Genomic DNA, 23,221 nt, shown 5'->3' on the forward strand with positions numbered 1-23,221 from the left:
CCTCAGCTTGCAGAGTCTCCTTTAACCCCCTGCATTCACCCCTCAAAATTGCAACAGTCCTCTTATTCCAGAGCAAAAGGTGATCATGTGCTTTCTTAAAGTTATTGAAGCTACCTCTGCCATTGATAAGACCCTTTCCCCACCTGACCTCCTCTAAGACCTTGATAAGATGCTCTCATCTCTCTTATGCATCTTCAGTCTTCATTTCTTCACTGGCTTTTCATCTGCCTACAAATACTCTAGTATCCTCAGTACACTTCACCTTTCTACTCCATCCAGTTACCAATGTACCTTTCTTCTCCCTTTCACTGTCAAACTGGCAAAATATTATTTGGATAGTACCTACCTCCCTGACCTCAGGCAACTCACTTTATTTCCTGTAACTCATAAAAGAGACTTTTTTTATTTGCCTTAGTGATAATTTTATCCTTCAAAAAGTGGAGGAAACAAAAAGGAGAACTACTCTTTGAAGCTGGGCATCCAACACGTCGCAAATTCCCTTCAAAGAGTAGTTGTTAACTGTTCAATTTCATCATGTTAGGAATTTTCTAGTAGAGTGTCCCAATGTTCTATCCTTGGTCATATGCTGCTTACATTTGTATCAGTAACTTGAAGAAAGACACAGAGCTAGGATATACTGTAACACATTTAAGATGTATGGGACTGCCTGCCCTCTAGGGGAGGGGGTGGAGGGAAGGAGGGGAAAATTCGGAACAGAAGGGAGTACAAGGGGTAATGTTATAAAAAAAAATTACCCATGCATGTGTACTGTCAAAAAAAAGTTATAATTATAAAATTATTAAAAATAATACTGCTAAAAAAAAAGACATAGTGTATTCATTAAATTTGCAAATGACAAAAAGTTGGACAGAAGTTGGGAGGGATACTTCACACACTGGGTGGAGTTTAACAAACCAGAGCAATGGGTTCGATCTAAAATGAGATTCAGTAAGGATCAATGCAAAAGCTTTTACTTGAGTCTGTAAAATCAATTTCATTAAAAAAAAAATTTAAAAAAAATCAATTTCATAAAAAAAAATTTTTTTAATCAATTTCATAAATATAAGATGGAGAGGCATGATTCAGAATCCATTGTTCCACTAAATCCGAGCGGTTCGGTGGATTTTACAAGCTCAGTGTGAGTCAGCAATGTGGAGTCCCGGCCAAGAGTGAGCGCCATTCCGGACTGCATTAAGGAAGGGCGCGTTTCCAAGAACTGGGAAGCGATTATTCTGCTGGAAACGAGTGATTTGAAAATGATTACCAATTCACTGGCGGTAAAAACAACAACAAATAAACAAAGCCAAAAAAATTAAAGGTCCCAATTAAAGATGATCTTGTAGACTGTGATGCTGTGATGGAGGAGATGGACAAGCCATGGAAGACTTCATGGACATTTCACCTTCTCCCCATTCTTTTGTTGCCCACAGAGCCTGCAGTACCTTTCTCTTTCAGCTGTGTTGTTGGTAAGACCTATTCTTGATGAAATCACGTTGCCTTTTTGTAATGGTACAAGCAAAAGTGCGGTATTTCCATTAGTTACTCCTCCACACCTGGGTCCTGATGCAATAGGGAATTTGGTTCTTGTTGCCAGTAAAATCGGGGAACACCGCCATGATTTTTCCCTCTTATTTGTATCATATGTTGAGTTGTGACTTGTCTCGCTCTCCCCGGCAACGCTCATTGGAGAATTGCACAGATATGTGGAACCATCTAGTACATTCTTTCTCTGACAGTGGAGGGCATTTTCCTCCCTAGGTCCTGGGTTTGAATGAGCATATTACTCAGAATAGTTGTCATCCTCAGTTGCTCTTCGCGTTCTCTTAATTCTGCTGGTTTCACTTTGCTTTCTGTCAGTGCAAGTCTTTCTAAGGTTTTCTAAAATCAACACTGGATAAGTTTAAAAGGGCCTCCTCCTAGTACCACCTCTCCCCTTCTCATAAACACTCGCGTCTCCTAAGCACCGCCCCCTCCCCTAGGACTGCCTCTCTTCTCCTAGTACCTCCTCCCCTTTCCTAAGAACCACCCCCTCCTCTAGGACCACCTCTTCTCTCCTGGTACCGCCTTCTTTTTCCTAAGCACCGCCTCCTCCCCAGGACCGCCTTCCCTTTCCAAGTACTTCCTGTTCCCTTCCACTACTATCTCCCCTCTTAGTCCCGCCCTCTTCCTGCCTTTCCGCCTCTCTCCCAGTCTCAATCCCGGCCCGCCCACTCGTAATCTTTCTCCGCCCCCAGGAAGAGGGGACGGGCGTTAGCGTCGGCCTGTAACAGCCGCTGATTGGCTGGTGGCGGACGCCACTCGATGGCGTAGGGTTGGCGGGTGGCTGACCCAGCTAGAGCAATGGCGCCGGCCTTTGGAGCCAGTGGTCCGGGCGTGTGAATGGCTTCCGAGGCCGGAAAGCCGGAGGCTGAGGACGGCGGCCGTGACGGCGGGGAATCGAGTTCCCCGAGAGCTTCATCATGAGTTTCCTAATCGACTCCAGCATCATGGTCACTTCCCAGGTGAGGAGGCGGGGCCCCCTTCCCGTTTCCCAGGACAACCGCCCCTTGCCCACAAATTACCCCCCTCACTCCCTCATCCCCCGGACTGGGGGTAAGAGAGGGAGAGGGTCAGTACCCGGCCGCGGGAGCCTCTCCTTCTCCCTCTTCCCTTCATCCTCCCGCCACCCCCGGAGGGGGCACAAGCCCGAGTCCGAGTCCTTCTCTTGACACTTGGGAGCCGCGTCATGGGGACCACTGACTCAGTTTCTCCATCTGTGAGACGAAGCAGCTACAGGCGGTCTCCTGTCGGGATTTAAACAGGAGACTGTCAGGGTCGGGGCCAGGTCCGCGTCCATTCCCAAACGCCCCTCGGGTCATTTCGTGAGCACCACTGCCCGACCTTGGACCCTCCTGCTGCTGGGCTTGCAGCCCCTTCTAACATAAATCGTGATTGGGGGGAAGGGCCGCTGCCCCAGAAGGAGCCCCGAGGCTGTTGGCTGCCTCCCAGGAGCCATTTCTGAGTCTAAATCAGAAACAACCCGTCCGCTCTCCCCTAGGGGCAAGTGAACAGCGCCCCTCTCACTAATGAAAGGACGATCCTTCTCCAAGCCTGGACCGGGGTGAGCTTTTGTTTGTGCTCACGTTCCTCCTGTGATCCCACTGGGGGTTTCCTTGGCAAAGACACCGTGTCCTTCTCCAACTCATTTGGCAGACGGGGAAACTGAGGCAGATGGGGAAACTGAGGCAGACGGGGTAACTGAGGCAGACGGGGAAACTGAGGCAGATGGGGAAACTGAGGCAGACGGGGTAACTGAGGCAGACGGGGTAACTGAGGCAGACGGGGAAACTGAGGCAGACGGGGTAACTGAGGCAGACGGGGTAACTGAGGCAGACGGAGAAACTGAAGCAGACGGGGAAACTGAGGCAGACGGGGAAACTGAGGCAGACGGGGAAACTGAGGCAGACGGGGTAACTGAGGCAGACGGGGTAGCGACTGGCCAGGTCTTACCGCCACTGTGGGGGCGTTTCTGCGGCTCCGGGCCGCCCCCTGCCCACCGCAGTCCCTCCTTCCCTTCAGTCTTGGCTATTGTCACCAAAGGCCTAAACCCTCACCGACTCCTCTTCAGTAAATGCCCCGCCTCACCAGCCAGGGTTAAGATTTGACTTTTAGAATAATAATTGTCAACATAAGACTAGGCGCTTTTCCAGAATTACATGAAAGCCTTGTGTAAGTGGTGCCACATCACACGGGAGAGGTTTGCAGCTAGACAAAGGTGTTCATACACAGTCAACTGCCTTTTCAACCCGGAAATCTCACCGGGTAACAGAAGCTCCTATTGGATCCGTGGCCTCCACCGCTTCCATCTGTTTGTGACTTTTATTAGTTCCAGAGTACGGCATAATTTTCAACTCCTTCCGAGGGCAAAGTTCTGCTAAACCCTTTTTTCTTAAGCTTCCACAGTCCAACTTCCACGTTATTTACAATACTAAGAGAGGGGTTACTTCTTCCTTCTGCGTTATCTCCTCGTTCTCCATGTTGCCACAACACACTTTGACTCTACTCTTAAGGAAATCTTCATCACTTTTGGAGCTCTCCAAAACTCCTTCCCTTATATTAAAAGAACCTGGAACAACATGGGCAAATATCTGTCTGTTCTTTGTTTTCTTCCCTACGTTCATTCCCTTTCTGCCTCTTTGCCCTCTCTTATGACCTTAAGTTTCCGTTTTGTGTCCAAAGTTCTATTATTATTATTATTATTATCATGTGATCTGGTGAGCATTTCTTTCTCAGCCTAACTTCTGCCCCCGCCATATACAATAGTCCCGGTTCTTTCACCTGCCTTCTCCAACTTCAGTCATCTTCCTCTTGTATCTTAAATAGACGTAGTCTCTATTACTTAGGCATGTATTAGTGACACTCAAACCCATAAAAGCCTTCCTGATGGTGAGTGAGCTAGTCCAGAATGCCAGAGGCAATTCTGGTGTTAGGACAAGGTTCCCAGTCTACAGGGATAAAAAGTGAACAGAGCTTTCATATCATTACTGTGCTACTGGCCCATGTAAGAGCTTCTACACCAGGAATAAAAAGACCACAAAAAGGCTTAGGGGAAGAGAGAATGGCACACCCAGACCCCTGTGCAGAGAAATCACACCTGGCACTGATCTGACTCTCCTCCGCCTCCCTACAGGCCTCCCACTGTCTGCCCCTGGATGTTTTTTCTTTTTAACAATGACAAATAGAAGGTAGGAGTCCGTGGGACCTCAGCTAAGTCCAAGACCCATTACTGTTGAGGACATCATTTAAGTGACCTTCTAATTGCCAAATCCAAAGTTGATTTTTTTTCAGTCCTTTTTTTTCTTATTTGCTTTGTTCTCCAAAATACCATTTTCTGCTGATTTGCCTCTTACCTCTTTAACTGTTCCTTCTCATTATCCTTCACAGTTCTCTTGTTCTCTTTGTGATTCCTAGAAGTGAATGTTTCCCAAAGTTTTTTCCCTCAACCCTTTTCTCTCAAAATACTCTTTTGGGGGGCATTTCTTATTCATTCCTACTACTTTACGTATTCATTACATACTTTATATTCATTCAAGTGATTCAACTTTCTCACCCTTCACCTCCTTGCTGAGCTCTTGACTTAATTCCCCAACTACCTGCAGGGTAAATGTTGAGCAGATTGTCCAGCTGGCCTATTATACTCAACATGTCCATTTGAGATGGAAGTGTAATCTCAATGAAAAGAAATCTAAAAATCATCACATAGATGAAGCCAAGTGTATTTTCTTTTTCCCAAAAAATTTGTTCCTTCTGCTGTTTTGGTTCATTTCATCACCATTGTCCTATTCTTCTAAGTTTAAAATTTTGGTGGTATCCTTGTCTCCTCCTTCTCCTCTCTTGAAGTCAGATTGATTCTCCCTCAAGAGCATTTATCTTTTCTGTCTTCTTTCTTTTCTCACTCACCTTACTTTTCCAGTACTACACCTGCCAAAGCAGCTTCTTTGGTCTTCTTGCTTTCAGTCTCTCCTTAGTGTTGTTCATTCCTGACACCACGGCCGGACTCATTTTCCTTGTGTATAGATCTGATCATATTGGACCATAATAACTGTTTGAAAAGCCATCATGTAGAAGAGTAGAACACACGGCTTGATCTCAGAGGACAGAAGAGGGAAGAATATGGACTTAATGTTGAAAAGACTCCCTAGGAATTCAGTACTTAAAAGTTGAATGAGCTGCCTCTGGAGAAAACTTCCCCTCCAGTAAGATAGTCAAACAAAGCTTGTCAGAGTGTTATAAATGGCTAATGATGAAGTTCTGGGCTGTGGGAGGCTTGCCAATCACTGTTTTTCAAATTCTTTGATGCCAGGACTTGTTTAGCCGGAAGAATTGTCGATAATCCCAAAGAGTTTTTGTTTATGTGGGTTACGTCTATTAATATTTATAGTTATATAAATTGACATAATTTTAAGAATATGTATAATATAAAATACATAACATAAACATTTATATATACATTTGTATATTTACATATATATATAAAACCTACATCGCAACATGGGTTTTCTACATTTACAAATTATCCTAAGGGGGTATGAAAAATACTAGCCTACTCATCCATTGTCCACATAAGTCCGTGGGCTGATTCAGCAGACTGCCAGAGCAGTATCTGGGACAGAAAAGCTAGCAGTCCTAGCCCAGGAAGAATGACTTCAGCCCCTTCTGCCTCTGTTGTGAGTTTTCATTGATACACCATGTGCAAGTGGTAAAATCCTATGGATGTTGTGGCCCTTCAATCTGTGCAGCAGTTTCATTATTTCAGCCATCTAAACTTTGGAGCCCTGAATACAGAAGGTGCTAATAGGACCTTCTGACCAAACCCCAGTATGTCTCGCCTCAGTCATTGTTTCCCATTTGCAGGTGTTCTTCTTTGGCTTTGGATGGTTGTTCTTCATGCGACAGCTGTTCAAGGACTATGAGGTGAGAAGGAATCCATTTCCCTGATAGGATTTGAATCTGAAGTAGCTTTAGAGTAGAACAATGAAAATGTAGCTATTAGTGCACTGGTACTTTATTACCTATATTTTAAATAATCTGATTTGAATGCCAGCATGGGCTATGTGACTCAAATCTCAAAAGATGACTGGATCCAGCTGGTAAGACAGAAGGAATACAAGTTATATATTGTTCAGAAGCTAGAGACAAGGAAAGTGATTTTATGATTAGATTTCTTAGCTAAAATATGACACAAGAGAATTATTATTGTAATGCAGCTTTGTAATTACAGCTTTTAATTCACTGACTTGGCCATCTAGCTAATTATCAGGCCACCTGGCTTCTCAGTGTCATTTACCAGAGCAGGGATTCTTAACCATTTTATGTGTCATGGAACCCTTTGGTGGTCTGCAAGCCTACAGACCCCTTCTCAAAATAATGGTTTTCAATTTATAAAATAAAATACATTTGAAATAAAATTATCAAAGCATTTTTTAAAATAAGTTCATAGAGTAATAAGGGGAAGATATGAAATAAATTTTGATGTTGAGGTTAAAGAGATGGGACTTAAAAGTGACTGTCTCAGAGAGGAAGAGAATAGGAATTCTGTGCATAGTAGTGGTAGTGGAAGATGACTGTAATAGCTGATATATTTATAGTGGTTTATAGTTTATAAAGAACTTTGTGTACAGGATGTCTTAAAAGTCTTAATGTAGTTTTAGGCTATTAAACCTTGTAAAACTTTTTTAAAAATATATTTTAGATTATTAAAGATTTTTTGAAGTAAGTGAAAAAACAAAGAATTGGTTCATAGTCTCCAGGTTAAATACCACTGAAGAAAAAGTTGATATTATTTTACTTTTAGTCTAGTTTTAGCCTAATATTTTGGGTTCAAATTTGGACCATCTCCTATTGAGATGGTCTTTTCTCCAATGGTTTCCTTTTTTTCTTAAGCAATATATATCACATATTACTTGGCCTTATCCTGGCTATGTACACAAAAATGGAATTACTTTGAGATATTAGAGCAAAAATTCTTTCATCTTTCAAATAAAAAGCCAAACTCCTTTAAAAAATCTTGGAACTCACCAATGGACTCCCCACTCTTCGGGTGGTTAAGGAACCCTTCCTATATTAACTAGATGCCTTCTTTGCTTCCATGTGTCCACATTGTAGATTTCCTGATATTTTGATATTTCCAGAATTCCTGTTAGTTTTGTGATTTGTGCTGTAAACTCTCTATCTACAGGAATCACATAGTAGCTTGTCCTACAGAGGTAATGTAAATTAAGTAATAAAACCAGGTACCTTTAAAAAGCAGTCACAAGTTTTACAGGTTTTCAGATCCAGACTTTCTGGCCTGTTTCCTTATATTCTTTCAGACTCATAGTAAGATATGAATGCCATCCTGTTCCCATAACTGTAGGGTTTCTGTTGTATGTATATGTGTATGTATGTGGACTGAGGAGGCCTTTCCTTTAGTCATCTTTTAGCTAGAGCTGAACATAGTCTCTTATGGTCCCTGACAGGTACGCCAATATGTTGTACAAGTGATCTTCTCTGTGACCTTTGCCTTCTCCTGTACTATGTTTGAGCTCATCATCTTCGAAATCTTGGGAGTGCTCAGTAGTAGGTGAGTTTTGTGCACTAGTTGGCCTTATTCATGAAGAGTCCAGTGATATATTCTTTCTGTGGAATAGCTACCTAGATTTTATCATTGAAAAAGTGCTTTCTTTTGGAAAAAATCATCTCAGTTTCCCCTGTGGAGTAATTAAGACAATGTCAAACACATCTCAAATGTCTGTAAACGCATTCTAAATCTTCATGGCACACATGATTGATTCTGACCCCACCAAAAGTTCTATAGTAGGGATTACCTTTGATATTTAAAGTTGTAGCAATGTAATCAGAGCAATAGCGTCAGATGTTCTGAGGAGCATCAAATGGTAAAAAATACCTAATTATTGTTAACCAATAGTGTGCTTCCTGCCAGCAGATAGAGCTGCTTCCTGGGAGTCTGCCAGCTGTTGGGTTTGACTATTGTCAAGCTAGAGGTGGGAGACAATGAATTGTGGGGAGAAATTAGACCAAAATGTGTAATCCTTCCATTGATCCTTTCCAAACTTTATTTCAGTTCCCGTTATTTTCACTGGAAATTGAATCTGTGTGTAATTCTGCTGATCCTTGTTTTTATGGTGCCTTTCTACATCGGTTATTTTATTGTGAGCACCATCCGACTCCGTGAGTGTTTGAGCCCCCAAAAGTGTGGATTGGGACAAGCATGTTTGGGTTCTGAGGCTATCTGAGAGCTGTATTTTTCCTTCTCACTTTCAGTAACCACTGCCTAGCCTCTCTCCCTTTTTTTCGTAGGGTTGGGGAATAAGGGAGGGTCCCTGGTACAGTACCTTATTACATAGTAGGTGCTCATTACATATTGAAAGGAATGAATTTACTACATCCTTCCACCTTCCAACATTATTTCTATCTCTCCCTCAGTGCAATCTATACTTTGTTTCTGCCAAATTTCCCTTCTCCTTTTCCCCATATATACCCTCAAATACTGGCCAGGAGACTTCCATGAAAAAGTAGATTGTCCCACTTAAATAGAAAACTTATGTGGAAGGGAGAGAAAAAGGTCATTAACTTGTCCTGGGCTTTCAAGTAGTGCAAACTCCTAACTTTTGTGTATCTTGCGCCTGCCTCCTACCCCAACCTACCTCCTTTATCTTAGTGCATAGACAACGACTTCTTTTTTCCTGTGGCCTGTGGTTGACCTTCATGTACTTCTTCTGGAAATTAGGAGATCCATTTCCCATTCTCAGCCCAAAACACGGTGAGTGATTTTGTTTTAGGCAACTACTTCTCTTTTTTAGTTTTTTCCCCCAGAGAAAGGAAAGACCTCCAGTTTTAAAATTAAATTAATGCCTTGCCCTCCACATGATATAAAAATTTTGGTTCCATTATCTATTATCTCTTACCATAGAAATTACAATATTATCTCTATGGATGAATCTCTTTTGAGAAAGGTAAGCATTACTATCATGGATTTAAAAAAAAAAAAAACTTTAGAGAATTCCTTATTATCTGATGTCAACTTTATTTTATAAAAACATATCATAAACAATTTAAACTTGAACCCAATTAAACTTTCTTTATAATTATTCACATTTTATTTGTTTTTCCTTTTTTCATTAAAAACTTTTAATGTGTTCTAATTTTAGGTTTCAAATTTTTACAGAATACTTCTACTTGATGAAATGTCTTTTGTAAAGTAAAACATTGTAGTGACTGTATTTGCGAGAACACACATTTTACATCAGTAGCACTACCCCACCACTAAAAAAATGAACAAAAACCTATTTCCTCTCCTCTATCCCTTGAAAAAAGAAAAACAAATCTCTTGTTGCAAATATATATAACCAAGCAAAACAAAATTCTTTCAATGGTTGAATATAAAAATATATGTCTCATTCTACATCTAAATCTACTTAGATGTTCTACTACTATTTAGTGGATTGAATATCATTTAAATAAATGAAATTTCAATTTACGATATATCATAAGAACTTTTTAGTTATTTCATGTATATCTTAGGGGTTTTTTGGTCCATTAATTCTTACTCATTTTTCCTCTTATGTGGTCATAAGATGTATTCTATAATTCTGGCTTTGTTTTGTTTTTCACTTTTCAAAAAGGTCCTTCCATATTATACTTGCTGTTCTTTTATTTAACCATTTCCCTAATATTTAATATTGAGGTTGCTTTCAGTTCTTGCAATTACACATAATTTACGAATATTTAATAGATAGTCCTTTTTTTTTGTTTTTGATGATACTTTTAGGGTATATTCCCAACAATGGAATAGAGTCAAAGGGTATGGTTGTTTTTGTAACTTTTACTGCATGCTGCAAGATTGCTGTCCAAAAAGATTCCATTATGCAATTCTTCCTGTAATGAATGAATGTACCTATCTCCCTACAACCCTGCCAGCATTGAGTTTTGTTGCTTTTAATTATTTTTGCCAATTTGATGAGTGGTACTTCAGTCTTTGAATTTGCATCTTTTATATCATTAGTGTAATTTATCACTTTTAATTGATTACTAACAGTTTGTGTTTCTTCTTTTGAAAATAGGCTTTCCTTTTGACCATTTATCCAAATATAAAAATGAAACATGGGCAAAACTATAAATCAAGAACTGTGTGTGTGTGTGTGTGTGTGTGTGTGTGTGTGTGTGTGTGTTTGTGTTTATTTGTATGCGTGTATACTGAAGAATATGAATCAGCCAATAGAGTTGTCTTCTAGAGTAATTTCAGTTAAAAAATATAGATATTAGAACTACATTTGATAAGTCACATGAAGTCAAGTAAAATATATACATGAAAATATATGTGTGTTTATGCATATATATACACACACACATATACATGGAGGGAGAGAGATTATAACACTGTCAGAACCCAAAAATCAGTGACTTGGAGAATAAATATTGGACATGATTATTTTTGTAAGATTTATCCTCATTTTTTCCACTTTTTTCTATTAAATTAAAAAAAAAAAAATTGGCATTCCCAGAATACCAGTTGACAGTGAAAAAAGATAACCCTGAAGCTTACCAGACAGAAAAATGAAACCAAGATTAAAAATTGACTGTAGCAAATAACCTTACATACAAATAATTGAGAATTGGCATTCTGAGCTGAGTATGGTGTCATGGAAAGAGCTCCAGGCTTAAGAGTCTAAAGAAGCCTGAGCTTGGAACCTGCTTCTGACATTTACCATCTATGTAACTTTGGGCAAGTTATATAACTCAGAAAGCCTCAGTTTCCTTATTTGTAAAGTGAGAATGCCTGCATTACCTACCTTACAGAGTTATTATAGGCTGTGTAAATGTCACATATTGTATTTAAGAATCCCACATGAATTTTTCCATTTCAATGAAGAGTTGCTATATCAGTAATATATTTTAATTTTTTCAGGAATCTTGTCCATTGAACAACTCATCAGTCGGGTGGGTGTGATTGGGGTCACTCTCATGGCCCTCCTCTCTGGATTTGGGGCTGTCAATTGCCCATATACGTACATGTCCTACTTCCTCAGGTAATGTGCGTTTTGTTCTTTTTTATCCTCTTCTTCCACTTTAAGAACTTCATGTGTCCTCCACACAGCTGTTGTCTACACACCATCACCACCAGAACTTAAATATTCTGTCTCCCATCCTTCTTTTTATTCATATTTCTCACCCATGAAGGTAATTCCCCTCCCTCCTTTTTTTTTTTTTTTTTTTTTTTTCAAAAGAAAAAATAATTCATTTCAGGACATAACTTTCAAAAATGAAGCCCATATATTTAAGCAAAAATTCAACAAGAATTTATTGAGCACTTACTGCTTAATACTACTACTTAATACTACTCTTTCAGTAACCAGGAAGATCCAAGGATGACACAGGACAGTGTCCCTGTTTTTAGGGAGCTTCCCATCTAGTAGGGGATCTATAAAATGTGTACATTGTCAGTGTTCATTTTTTAAGCACATACTATTTGTCGAGCCCTATACTAAGGACAATTAAGACATTTGTTTAAGCTAAAATATGTATTTTTCTGCCTGTTGCTCCAGGTTATATTTTTTAGAGTCAGAACAAATCCAATCCCACTTCCATGGGACAATCCTTTAAACACATGGAGGTTTTAATTATGTCTTCCCCTCTAAGTCTTTTCTTTGTTCTTCTTTTTTTAATAGTAATTTATTTTTCCAAATACATGCAAAACTTTGCATTACAGTCTTTTCAAGACTAAAATACTCCCAAGTACCATCAATAGTTTCTTTGGTCTGATTTTGAAGCTGTCTTGGCTTCCCTCACCTGGATGTTCTCCTGCTTATAAATGCCTTTACTAAAATGTATTACCCAGAACTGACCAATACACTCTAGCTGTAGCCAGACTAGTTGGGAGTAAAGAGGACTATCATCTCCCTCATTCCAAGCTCTCGGCTCTATGAATGCAGCCTGAGATTCCATTAGCTTTCTTGACTTGGTAAATTATTGGCTCATTGGGAATTTCAGGTCCACTAAAACCCCCAATACCATGTTAGATGAAATGCTGAAATGCTTTTTATCCCTATTTGTCCCATGTTCTACTTGGCAATTTGATTTTTTGGTCTTGGCTTTAAAGTTTTCCATTCATCCTTATTAATTTCATTGTTTTAGACTGAACCCAATGTTCTAGCCTCTCTTAAGAGTATTTTCGGTTCTGACTTTCATTCAGTATATTAACTGTCCTTGTCAGTTTTTTCTCTGCAGATTCATGAAGCATATCATTTATACATTTATCTGAATCAGTGATTAAGATATACAGTAGCATAGAACCAAGGAATATTCCTGGGCCTCATCACTGGAAAATGACTTCCTTTCAAGATACCATCAAACCATTAATGACTGCTCCCTGGGCCCAACTGTTCAACCAGCTATTCTGAAGTCATTTAACTTAGGAGTCTTATCTTCAGCCCCAAAGACTTCTATGGATAAATTTTTGTGAACTCAGGGAGAAAAATGACATTTTTATTTTCACTAACACTTGACTAAAATTTATTGTTTCCTTAATTATGACTGTAGGAAACACATACTTTAGCTTAATCAAATTGCCAAAGGAGTCCATGATACACAAAAAATTTTAAAACCCCTGTTCAAACTGTAGTCTATAATAACAGCTACCTCACATCTTCTACTTTGTTCAAAGAATAGTAGGAAATACCCTGTCAAACATTTTACTAAAATCTGGTTAAATTATAAACATAGCATTCCTCTGATTTACCCAAAAAAAATCATGTAGCATGTGCCTCCAGACTCTAGGTCCAGGGTTGATCCTTCCCATTACCTTGTCTAAAGTTCTTTTTAAGGATCCTAAAAGTTGGACAGTTTTATCTTCTTTTCTTTCTTCCCTATTTATCTACTCCAAGCAGTGAATCTTTAATCATCTTCTTGCCTACCAATATGGTGCAGCCTTGTCGGTCACCCTTTTCATTCATCACTAGACTCCTGAAGCAGGAGATCTGATTTTAAAAGCCTCCTTAGCCATTTGTTTGCTTTGTGATCACTGAAATGATATTTAACCTCTTAGAGCCTCAATTTTCTCATCTTGAAAATGGAGATAATTATACTTTCACTACCTACCTCAAAGGCTTGTTGTTAGGAAGGCCACTCATAAATCTTAAAGCACTAAACAATGCAAAAAGTTATTCTGTTATCTGACACATGCTTAATAGATGCTTATTGATTGATTGTTGAATTCAGCAAGAACAGTGTGATAATCACTAATATTTATATAAAACTTTAAAGTTTGCAAAGTGTTTAAAAATATTGTCTCACTTGATCCTCATAACAACTCTGTAAGGTAGGGGTTTTTATTATCCCTATTTTTCAGAAAAGGAATATTGATGCAGTATGGAAACTCAGGTCTTTCTGGCATCAAATCCAACATTTTATTTACTATGCCATTTGGTTACCTAGTATAGTTAAAAGAACAATGGAATTGAACTTGGGAGAGATGTTTACTAACTAAAGTTTACTATTATGGCACTGTATTAAGTCACAAAGATAATCTGAGCATCAGTTTCTTAGAGAACAAGTTGAGATCAAAGAAGAGCAAATAGTCAGTTTTGTCTATAGTGTGAGATAAACTTGAAGGGGTAGGTAGAGCAACTTAAAGGCCAAGCTCAAAATGTGCATTTGACTTGGTAAGTGAGGTGACAATATTTGACCTATGAATTAGGAACATTGATTATTCTGCAGCTATAGGGAAAGTGGATTAGAGAAGGAAGAGACTAGAGGTGAAAAGATATTACAATCATCTGGAAAAGATGAAACTTTTGATGAACTAAGGTGCTTCCCATGTAAATGAAAACAGAAAGTACTGTAGAGATATGAAGACTATTTTAGAGATAGAATTGATTGGCAACCAGTTGCATATATAAGGCAAAATAGAATGAGTTCTAGTTGACTTTTCAAGCCTAGAAAACTGGAATAGAGTGGACACAGTGCATCGGGAGATTGAGGCCCAGAAGTAATTTCTGTGGATATTAGGACTGCCTTGTAGGTGGGATCTTGTCCATGATGAGATAGCTTCGTAATGGGTGACTCTCTCGCTGATTGGCTGTGTGTGTGACCTCACAGGTCCTTTATAAGCCCACTGCAGGCAGCAGTCAGTCTCTTTAACCTGGCGCTCTTGACCCTGGCTCCCTAGCCTGGGTAGCCAAGCCAAGATGGGTAACCGAAAGAGGTAAGGATTTTGGTAGTGAACACGTGGGTCTTTTGACCAGGTGTTCACTTGGGAACCAACAAGTCAGGGCATCAGTCAGGGCATTATGTGAGTAGGTATAATAAAGGCTTTTAAGATTACACGTGGCTGTTCTTGAGTGCGCTACCGGTTATTAAGCTATAGATTCAAGAGATTGTGGCCAGAGACCTTTGAAGGCCTCAGAGGAGGCAAGCCGGGTAGAGTTCACACTGCAAAGGTCAGTGGTCAAAGGTACTCTGGGCCTACAGCAGACTAGTAATTGTAACTGCCAGGGAGAGCACGTTACAAATGGTGCCCAACGTGGGGCGCCAAGTGCTAGAACTCTGTCTTCCCAGAAATCAGCTGGAGTCAGGATCACTAAACGTCTTTATTCTTGATCTTTACCGTCCCCTCCAATGCCAGGTCACAAATTCGAGTGGGCGTGAGTTCCACCATCCAAGTTTCTCCTACTCCTCCTACACAAGTCACTTCCCCCTCTTTGTCCCACCAGTCAAGTCAGCACAGAACAGCTGGGGAGGGTCAACCCTCAAACAAGTTAATAGGGAACCGTCCAATTGGCAATTAGTCTCATGTGCTTCATTATCCAAGTGCATTTCCTCAGTTCTAGCCCTTTACATGAAGGTACTATCACACAGAAAAGAAAAAGTTAGGAAAAGGACAGGTTTAGGGAGAAGATGATGTTCAGCTTTGGACACATTGAGGTGGAATTCTCTAACAGACAGTTGTAAATTAGGACTGGAGTTCCAGAGAGATTTCAGAGTTAGAAGTATATATGTGGAAGTCATTCTGTACAGATGATGAAACCATAGAGGAGGACGAGATTGCTAAGCAGAAGAAAATAGAGGAATAAAGGGGAAAACCAAGAGAAGATGCTGGGTGGAAAGAGACCTTTAATTTTGGTGGAAGGTATTAAAAAGGAAGGTAAAGAGGGGCAGCTAGGTGGCACAGTGGATAGAGCACAGCCCTGAATTCAGGAGGACCCAAGTTCAAATCTGGTCTCAGACACTTAACACTTCCTAGCTGTGTGACCCTGGGCAAGTCACTTAACCCCAGCCTCAAAAAAAAAAAAAAATACTTCCTAGCGGTGTGACCTTGGGCAAGTCACTTAACCCCAGCCTCAGTAAAACAAATAAATAAATGGTGGGGGGGAAGGTAAAGGAATAGGAAAATGCATGGTCAAAGAGTAAAAGAGTACAAAAGAGAAAATCAAGGAGCAGTCAACACTGTACAAGTTAAGAAAGGAGATTATTAATAACCTTGGAATGAGCAATCTCTGTAGGTTGGGAGGTTACAAGATAAAGAATTAGTGGCAGCAAATGGCATACTTTTTCTAGAGATGTCAAAGTAAAAGAGAACGAGAGAAGATAGTGATTTAGAAACAAGAGAAGGCTTTTTTTTTTTTTTTTTTTTTTTTTTGATAAGGTATCTCAGAATTAGTTTATAGTTAGAGAAGTTACCTAATGTCACAGTAGAGAGTTCTGACAAAAAGTGATCCACTGGAGAAGGAAATGGCAAACCATTCCATTATCTTTGTCAAGAAAAGCTCACTGGACAATATTAAATGATAAAAGAGATGATATCAGAGATGAGTCCCTCAAGTCCAAAGCTGTCCCAGCACACTATTGGGGAAGAGCAGAGAACAGCTATAAGTAGCTGCAGTATTAATGAAGCATCTGGGCCAAAACTGAAAGGAAGCTCAGCATTTTGTCTGGTCACAAAAGGAAAATCTAGTATTAAAAAAGATCAGTATTGCATAGGAACCTGGAATGTAAGACGTGTGAACCAAGGTCAACTGAATGTGATCAAACAAGGAATGGAAACATTAACATTGACGTCTTAGATATCAATGAAGTTAAATGGATGTGAATGCTAAATTTAGTTCAGGCAATCATTACATATGCTTCTGCAGGCAAGAATCCCTTAGAAGAAATGGATTAACCCACTTAGGATGAGAAAAGCAGTACTGGGGTACAATCTCAGAAATAACAAATTGATATCTATTCAGATACCTGGCAAATCATTCAGCATCACAGTAATACAAATCTGCTCCAACCATTGATACTGAAGAGGCCAAAATGAACATCTTCTAGAAATAACATCCAAAAAAAAAAGACACTGTTCATAGGGGAGGGGAATGCTAAAGTAGGAAATCAAAAGTAAATGGAATAAAAGGCAAGTTTGGCCTTGTAGTTCAAAATGAAGCAAAGCAGGGACTGATAGAGCTTTATGAAGATCACTTCTGGTCATAGCAATCACCCTTTTTCAATAAAGCAAAAGGCAACTTGATACATGGACATCACCAGATAGTTAATATAGAAATTACATAAAATTGTATACTTTATAATCATAATTATCCCCTATACTATCATTTAAACAAGACATAGAGCTCACTGTGGCTCAAATCATGTGCTTCTAATTGAAAAAAAAAAAAAAGTAGGGAAACTTATCAGACCATATAAATATGACCTAAATAATCTCCCTTATGAATATGAAGTAGAAGTGAAGAATAGATTTAAGAGATTGGATCTGGTAGATAGAATGTCTAAATAACTATGGATTGAGGTTTGCAAAATTATATAAGAGGCAGCAACAAAAATTATGCAAAGAAAAAGAAGAGCAAGAAACCAAAATGGTTATCTGATTAGGCTTTACAAATAACTGAGGAAAGATGGAAAGCAAAAGAGCAAGAAGAAAGGGAAACAGACACCCAATGGAATGTATTCCAGGGAATAGCAAGAAGAGAAAAGATTTTTCTTAAATGAGCAATGCAGAGAAATAGAAGAAAACAATAGAATGGGAAAAACAAGAGATCTTCTTTAAAAATTAGAGATACCAACGAAACATTTCATGCAAAAATGAACACAGGGTAGAAGAACTTGGTATGTAGTTGTACACAGTTCACAGAGTCAGACATGATTGAACAACTAAATAACAAGAGTAGGAGTCATTCAAAAGAAAGAAATTAAAAGTGAATGGGAGAGATGTTTAATGAATTAAGGGAAAAGGATGTTTTAACACTGGCAAGAAGGACTGAATCATCTTGAGACCAGAAGAAAGGGAAATGAGATGGAATGGAGAGATTAAAAATTAAATTAATTTTAAAAATGGAGAGATGAGGAACAGAGTAGAAAACAAATAAATATGATTAGACTCCATCTTTTCAGTCAGTTAAGCAGTATCATCAGAAAGAGAAGATAGAGTTAGAAGTTTGAGTAAAATGGAACATTATCCTTATGGTTGACAGAGCACCAACCCTGACATCAGGAGGACCTGAGTTCAAATCTAGTCCTAGAGACTTAAAACTTCTTGGCTGTGAGACTCTGGACAAGTCACCTAGCCCCAGATTGCCTCAGAAAAAAAAAAAGAGCCCCTATGGTGAATTGTCATAAGAATCAATGAAAAGAATATCATGCAAAGGAGGGATCCAGTTAAGTTAGGAGGCATACATTTACAGGGAACCCATTCAATAGGATTGTATGACTTTTACTAGTACCAGACAGTTGAAAATAGAAGCAGAGAAAGTAGTTGTTGGGTGCTGAAGCTTAGCAGGTAGAAACGGCATGAACTAATCCCATCCTCTACCCATATACCAGGACATTGTACTGCAGTACAGTAAGAGACAATGATGTATTAAGGAGATGTCTTGGCATAGGTCCTGCCTGTCACTGGACCAGACCTAAGGAAGAATGTACAAGAGATGAGATACAAACAGCCCTGAACTATTTTTAATCAGCATCCCAACAAAGCACAATTATTCGCACAATTCTCATTTAATGTGACTATTTTAAGGTTTTTGAGGAAAAAGCATGTGCTTGAATTAATTCACTGTCCTGAGTGACTGGATGACTGGAATTATATGTAAGTGATGATAGAGTCTCCCTTCTGAGTTTACTACAGTGCTAACAGTATATATATATATATATTTTTTTTTATTGCAGAAATGTGACAGACACAGATATTCTAGTTCTGGAACGCCGACTGCTTCAAACCATGGACATGATCATTAGCAAAAAGAAAAGGTCAGATTCTGGAATATTCACAATGTTTTTCATTCCTTTGGGATTTCCTAATAAGACAGGGTTGACTGTAAGAGCTACTATCATAAGGGAATTTTCTTCTTAACTATTCCTGAGTGATTCAACAAAGCATATTGTATCTAAGCAGGCATGAAAATATTTTGAAAAAATAATCACTGCATTTAAAATTTTGTTTCAGAAGAATAATGATTTCCATTTCCTGTCATTTTCCATTTGATGATTAGAAATGTGGGAGGATACATTTTTCCTTGCTAGGGATGAATCTTTTCCATTTCCTTTTCTCCAGAGGCCTTAAAAAATCCTGCAAACATCCTAGTGGTCATTATTGTGATGATTAATATCAAACCTCTTTGAAGATATACATTTCGGGCAAAGAATTTCACAGGAGTTTATATACATTCAGAGTATTTTATAGTGCTCAAACCCCATTTTCCACTGAATTCCTATTATGGTACCTGATTTGGTGGGGAGATGACCCTGAGTTCTTAAACATCTACACCAATGGACCAAAAATTCTGAAAGGTCTTACCACACTGGAAGGGTCCTGTCATGAACCATATCTCTTTTGCAAGAACCAGGCTAGGTTTTTTTTGTTGTTTGTTTGTTTTTTTAATAACTGTATTTCAATATAATTGGCTTCCTTCATATATTTATGCACTTAAAATCATTGTTCCTAGAATAGGCATTTTAAACTACCAAATGGGATCTATAACACACGCAAAAAAGGTTAGAAAGTCCTGCTTTGAGAGATTGTGTTAGTGGAGAATCCCATACCAATATGAATTATGGCTAATATCACCAAGATTTAACTGGGAAGATTGCTTAGGAAATGTACAAATTAAGATAATTTTATCCTGTTTTCCATGTATAATAGGCTTTTTAAAATCTCAAATGTACTGTTTTCAATAAAGTCATTAACATTCATACATCAGTAGGGTATGCTAGTCTTTAATAGCCAGATTTACAAGAGGAAAAATGTAAATATGATATTTCTAAAAATTTAATCTACATTTTTAACATTTCCCCATCAATTTCTTAAGTTTAGAAAGTTGGGGGCAGCTAGGTGGTGCAGTGGATAGAGCACCAACCCTGAATTCAGGAGGACCCAAGTTCAAATCTGGTCTCAGACACTTAACACTTCCTAGCTGTGTGACCCTGGGCAAGTCACTTAACCCCAGCCTCAGGAAAAACAGATAGATGGATGGATGGATGGATGGATGGATGGATGGATGGATGGATAGATAGATAGATAGATAGATAGATAGATAGATAGATAGATAGATAGATAGATATAGATAGATAAAGAGTTTAGAAAGTCAGCAAAACAATATATCTAGCCCCAATTCATAGCGTTTGCTAATTTCTGAATTGTGAATGCTCATTCAAAATTTAACAATCTGCTTTAGCAAATTGCTTTGAACTGGCTCTAGCACAGTACTAGATTTTTAAATATCAATGAAAATGGCTTCATACTATATTGGATAAAATGCTGGGTTTAGAATCATGAAGGCCTGAGTTCAGTCTCTAGTGCTTACTAAGCTATATGACCTTATCAACAATCTTAAGCACCTGCTATATGCTAGCTGCTGAGATACAAAGAAAAAAAAAAAAATGAAACAGTCTCTGCTTTTTAGGAACTTGTATTATCTTAGAAGAAATAACATGTAACATATAATTATATACAATATACATACAAGATAGTTATGCTAGAAAAGCACTAGAAGCTGGAATCCAGGAAGAGTCTGATATAGAAAGTAATTCTTAAGCTGATATTTAAAGAAGTACTGGATCTTAAGAGGGGGAAGACAGAAAGCTGTATGTTCTGGGTGTGAAGGACAGTCCAGGCAATAACCATTGAGTAAGTACTTACTTTTTAACTCAAATCAGGAAGATGTGCATGTAAGTTTTTATAATTTAATCATCAGCAATAATAATGGGTTTAGACCTTGCCATCCAGATTCCAGTCTAGTTATGTCTATAATCCACAATATTTGTGGCTGGCCAGGATTTTGAAGGAAGCTCTTTTCCTTGTGAAATACATAACCTGTCATCATAAGAATCAACTTTAATCTCTTTAATATAAGTTTTTAAAACTTGTTCTTTAGGGGGGGAAAAGTCTGTACTATTCTTTTAGACTTAATCAAATATTTTGATTATTTATTAGAACTTAGAAAATCACTTTGCAAAGAATAACCACTCAGAAGGGAGTAGGGGATGGAAAGTGCCCTCAGGTTGACCAGCAGAGGGCATCAGGAGGAGAAACAAGTGTATTAGACTGGTATTTGTTACACAAGCATTAGTCATTAAGAAGAGGAGGAGAAGGAACATTGAAAAGGCACAGGATGTCTTCTCATTTGGAACACTGTTTAGAAGATAAGGCTTGCAGGAGTCTGAAAGCCTTGTTTTACTAAAATCGATTCAATTAATATTCATTCAGGGTCCATGATCAAAGTCTTTCTGTTGCAGTCTTATTAGATGGTCTCTCTACGAGAGTCTAATATGACGTATTATTTTGATTATTTATTCTATCACTGTATCCAGTAAGGCCTGTAACCTGCTATATTCTCAAACAGACTCAAATGTAATCTCTACAGTGAAAGCAAATATATATAAACCTAAAAACTCATTTCAAAATGGTCATATTAATCCAATATTGAAGTTATGATTATATGATAAATTCGGGAAATACCAAGTGAAGCTGCCCTAGGTTAGTGTTCTTTCCTCAGATATTGTTTTCTACATAGCTTTTGATATAAAAACCTGAATTAATATGATAAACAAATTCAAGCAGTTCAGATATCTTCCAGAAATTATTTTTTTCAACATTGCATACACTGTGTATAAAGCAATATACTTTAGAGGTTAAAAATTGGGTATTGCGGGGGCAGCTAGGTGGTGCAGTGGATAGAGCACCAGCCCTGAAGTCTGGAGGACCCGAGTTCAAATCTGGTCTCAGACACTTAACACTTCCTAGCTGTGTGATCCTGGGCAAGTCACTTAACCCCAGCCTCAGGAAAGAAAAGAAAATAAATTGGGCATTGCTCTGAAGCCTCTTCTTTTTGCCCTACATATTTCAGAGGAAAAAATAGAAGCCTGTATGTGTGAGTCAGGCATGAGTTACCATCACTAATGGATAAACTTTCTCTTTTTGGATTTCTTTATCCCAGTTATTAAGTCACTACTTGTTGCTTTAATGTGTTCTGATCTCTCTTTTTAAAAGTTGTGTAGAGATCAGGAAAAATACATTCATTAGTGAATTAGCATAAATGCTATGCCAAACTGCAGATTTTTGCCAACTAAAATGTAGAATTTTCCTTATACAACTTTCTGGCCAAATCTTTTCAAAATGCAAAACTTATTCCACATCTTCTTTAAAGTGTGTTTTACTCAGATTATTACTTTTATGTTCTACTCATAACCAAGAGCATCTTGCTGGAGGAGGGTCACTAACGTTGTCCCATTAAGAGCAGGACCTGCAATACTAAGAACACACATTCTCTACTTCTTTAAAACTTCATTGCTAGTGTCTTTTATTTGGGGGAGGGGGTTTCCCTTACCATCCAGTGGAGTTGGATATAACTTTCTTTCCCCCCCCCCAAGGCAATTGGGGTTAAGTGACTTGCCCAAGGTCACACAGCCAGGAAGTGTTAAGTGTCTGAGGCCAGTTTTGAACTCAGCTCCTCCTGACTTCAGGGCTGGTGCTCTATCCACTGTGCCATCTGACTGCCCCTGGATATAACTTCCTTAATTCACTTCTGTTTTTTTTCCTTCAACTTTATTCGGCAAAGAAGTAGCAGAATAGATTTGTAAATCAATAGAAATTTGCAAAGCAAAAAGGAAAGGGACTTGGAGCTCATCCCTAATGTGAGCAGCACATTCAGCAAACTTCTGCTGGAACCTGATAGCAGCCTTCACAGAAGTACCCTGCCGCATTGGAAGTACATTGCCAGGCAGTGGTGTGAGCACTTGCAGTCATTAAGATGAAGGAAAATAGACATGCATTTCTAGCCTCTTCTCTCTTTATCTCCTATTCTATTATCCCAATACCATAAGTGACAAGAAGCTCTATGTTTAATAGGGTAAGGGCCTATTTCTCTTCCTCAGTCTCTGTCACATACTTGTGGAAGGTGACTGCAGAAAGGCAGATACTTAAATCACCAGAACAAGGGATCTGCTTAAGTCATTTGCCTCTTTCTGAGTAATTTCAATTTCGTAAGGTGCTAAAACTTATAGTAAAAAAAAAAAAATGAGGCAGAAAAATAAAGCTTGGAACTCTGACCAACTGATCTAAATCTTTTCTTTCATATTAATCTGAGGGTGTTGCTGAATTAATAAAATGATTTGGGAAGGGAAAGTACGGGAGGTAATATGACTGACATCTTCTGGGATTTCTTATTGTGCCAATTTTGTAAATAGTTTCAAGAAT

The 23,221-nt window shown here is 38.6% G+C and overlaps 1 protein-coding gene across 3 annotated transcripts in view; it reads left to right on the forward strand.

Moving 5' to 3' along the window:
- The first annotated feature begins 2,279 nt into the window (after window positions 1-2,279).
- Window positions 2,280-23,221, forward strand: part of GPR89A (G protein-coupled receptor 89A) — a 38,547-nt gene continuing 17,605 nt past the window's right edge. Inside the window, exons 1-7 of one of the 3 annotated variants that reach the window (XM_074263279.1) lie at window positions 2,280-2,501; window positions 6,394-6,453; window positions 7,998-8,101; window positions 8,603-8,709; window positions 9,200-9,301; window positions 11,447-11,567; window positions 18,697-18,777. In XM_074263279.1, the coding sequence (XP_074119380.1) occupies window positions 2,460-2,501; window positions 6,394-6,453; window positions 7,998-8,101; window positions 8,603-8,709; window positions 9,200-9,301; window positions 11,447-11,567; window positions 18,697-18,777 (617 nt within the window). In that variant the 5' untranslated portion in view covers window positions 2,280-2,459. The remainder of the gene's footprint in view (window positions 2,502-6,393; window positions 6,454-7,997; window positions 8,102-8,602; window positions 8,710-9,199; window positions 9,302-11,446; window positions 11,568-18,696; window positions 18,778-23,221) is intronic. The other 2 variants (XM_074263280.1, XM_074263281.1) reach the window with 2 other exon arrangements.

This window comes from Sminthopsis crassicaudata, chromosome 4, assembly GCF_048593235.1.
Source record: "Sminthopsis crassicaudata isolate SCR6 chromosome 4, ASM4859323v1, whole genome shotgun sequence".
Taxonomy (NCBI): Eukaryota; Metazoa; Chordata; class Mammalia; order Dasyuromorphia; family Dasyuridae; genus Sminthopsis; species Sminthopsis crassicaudata.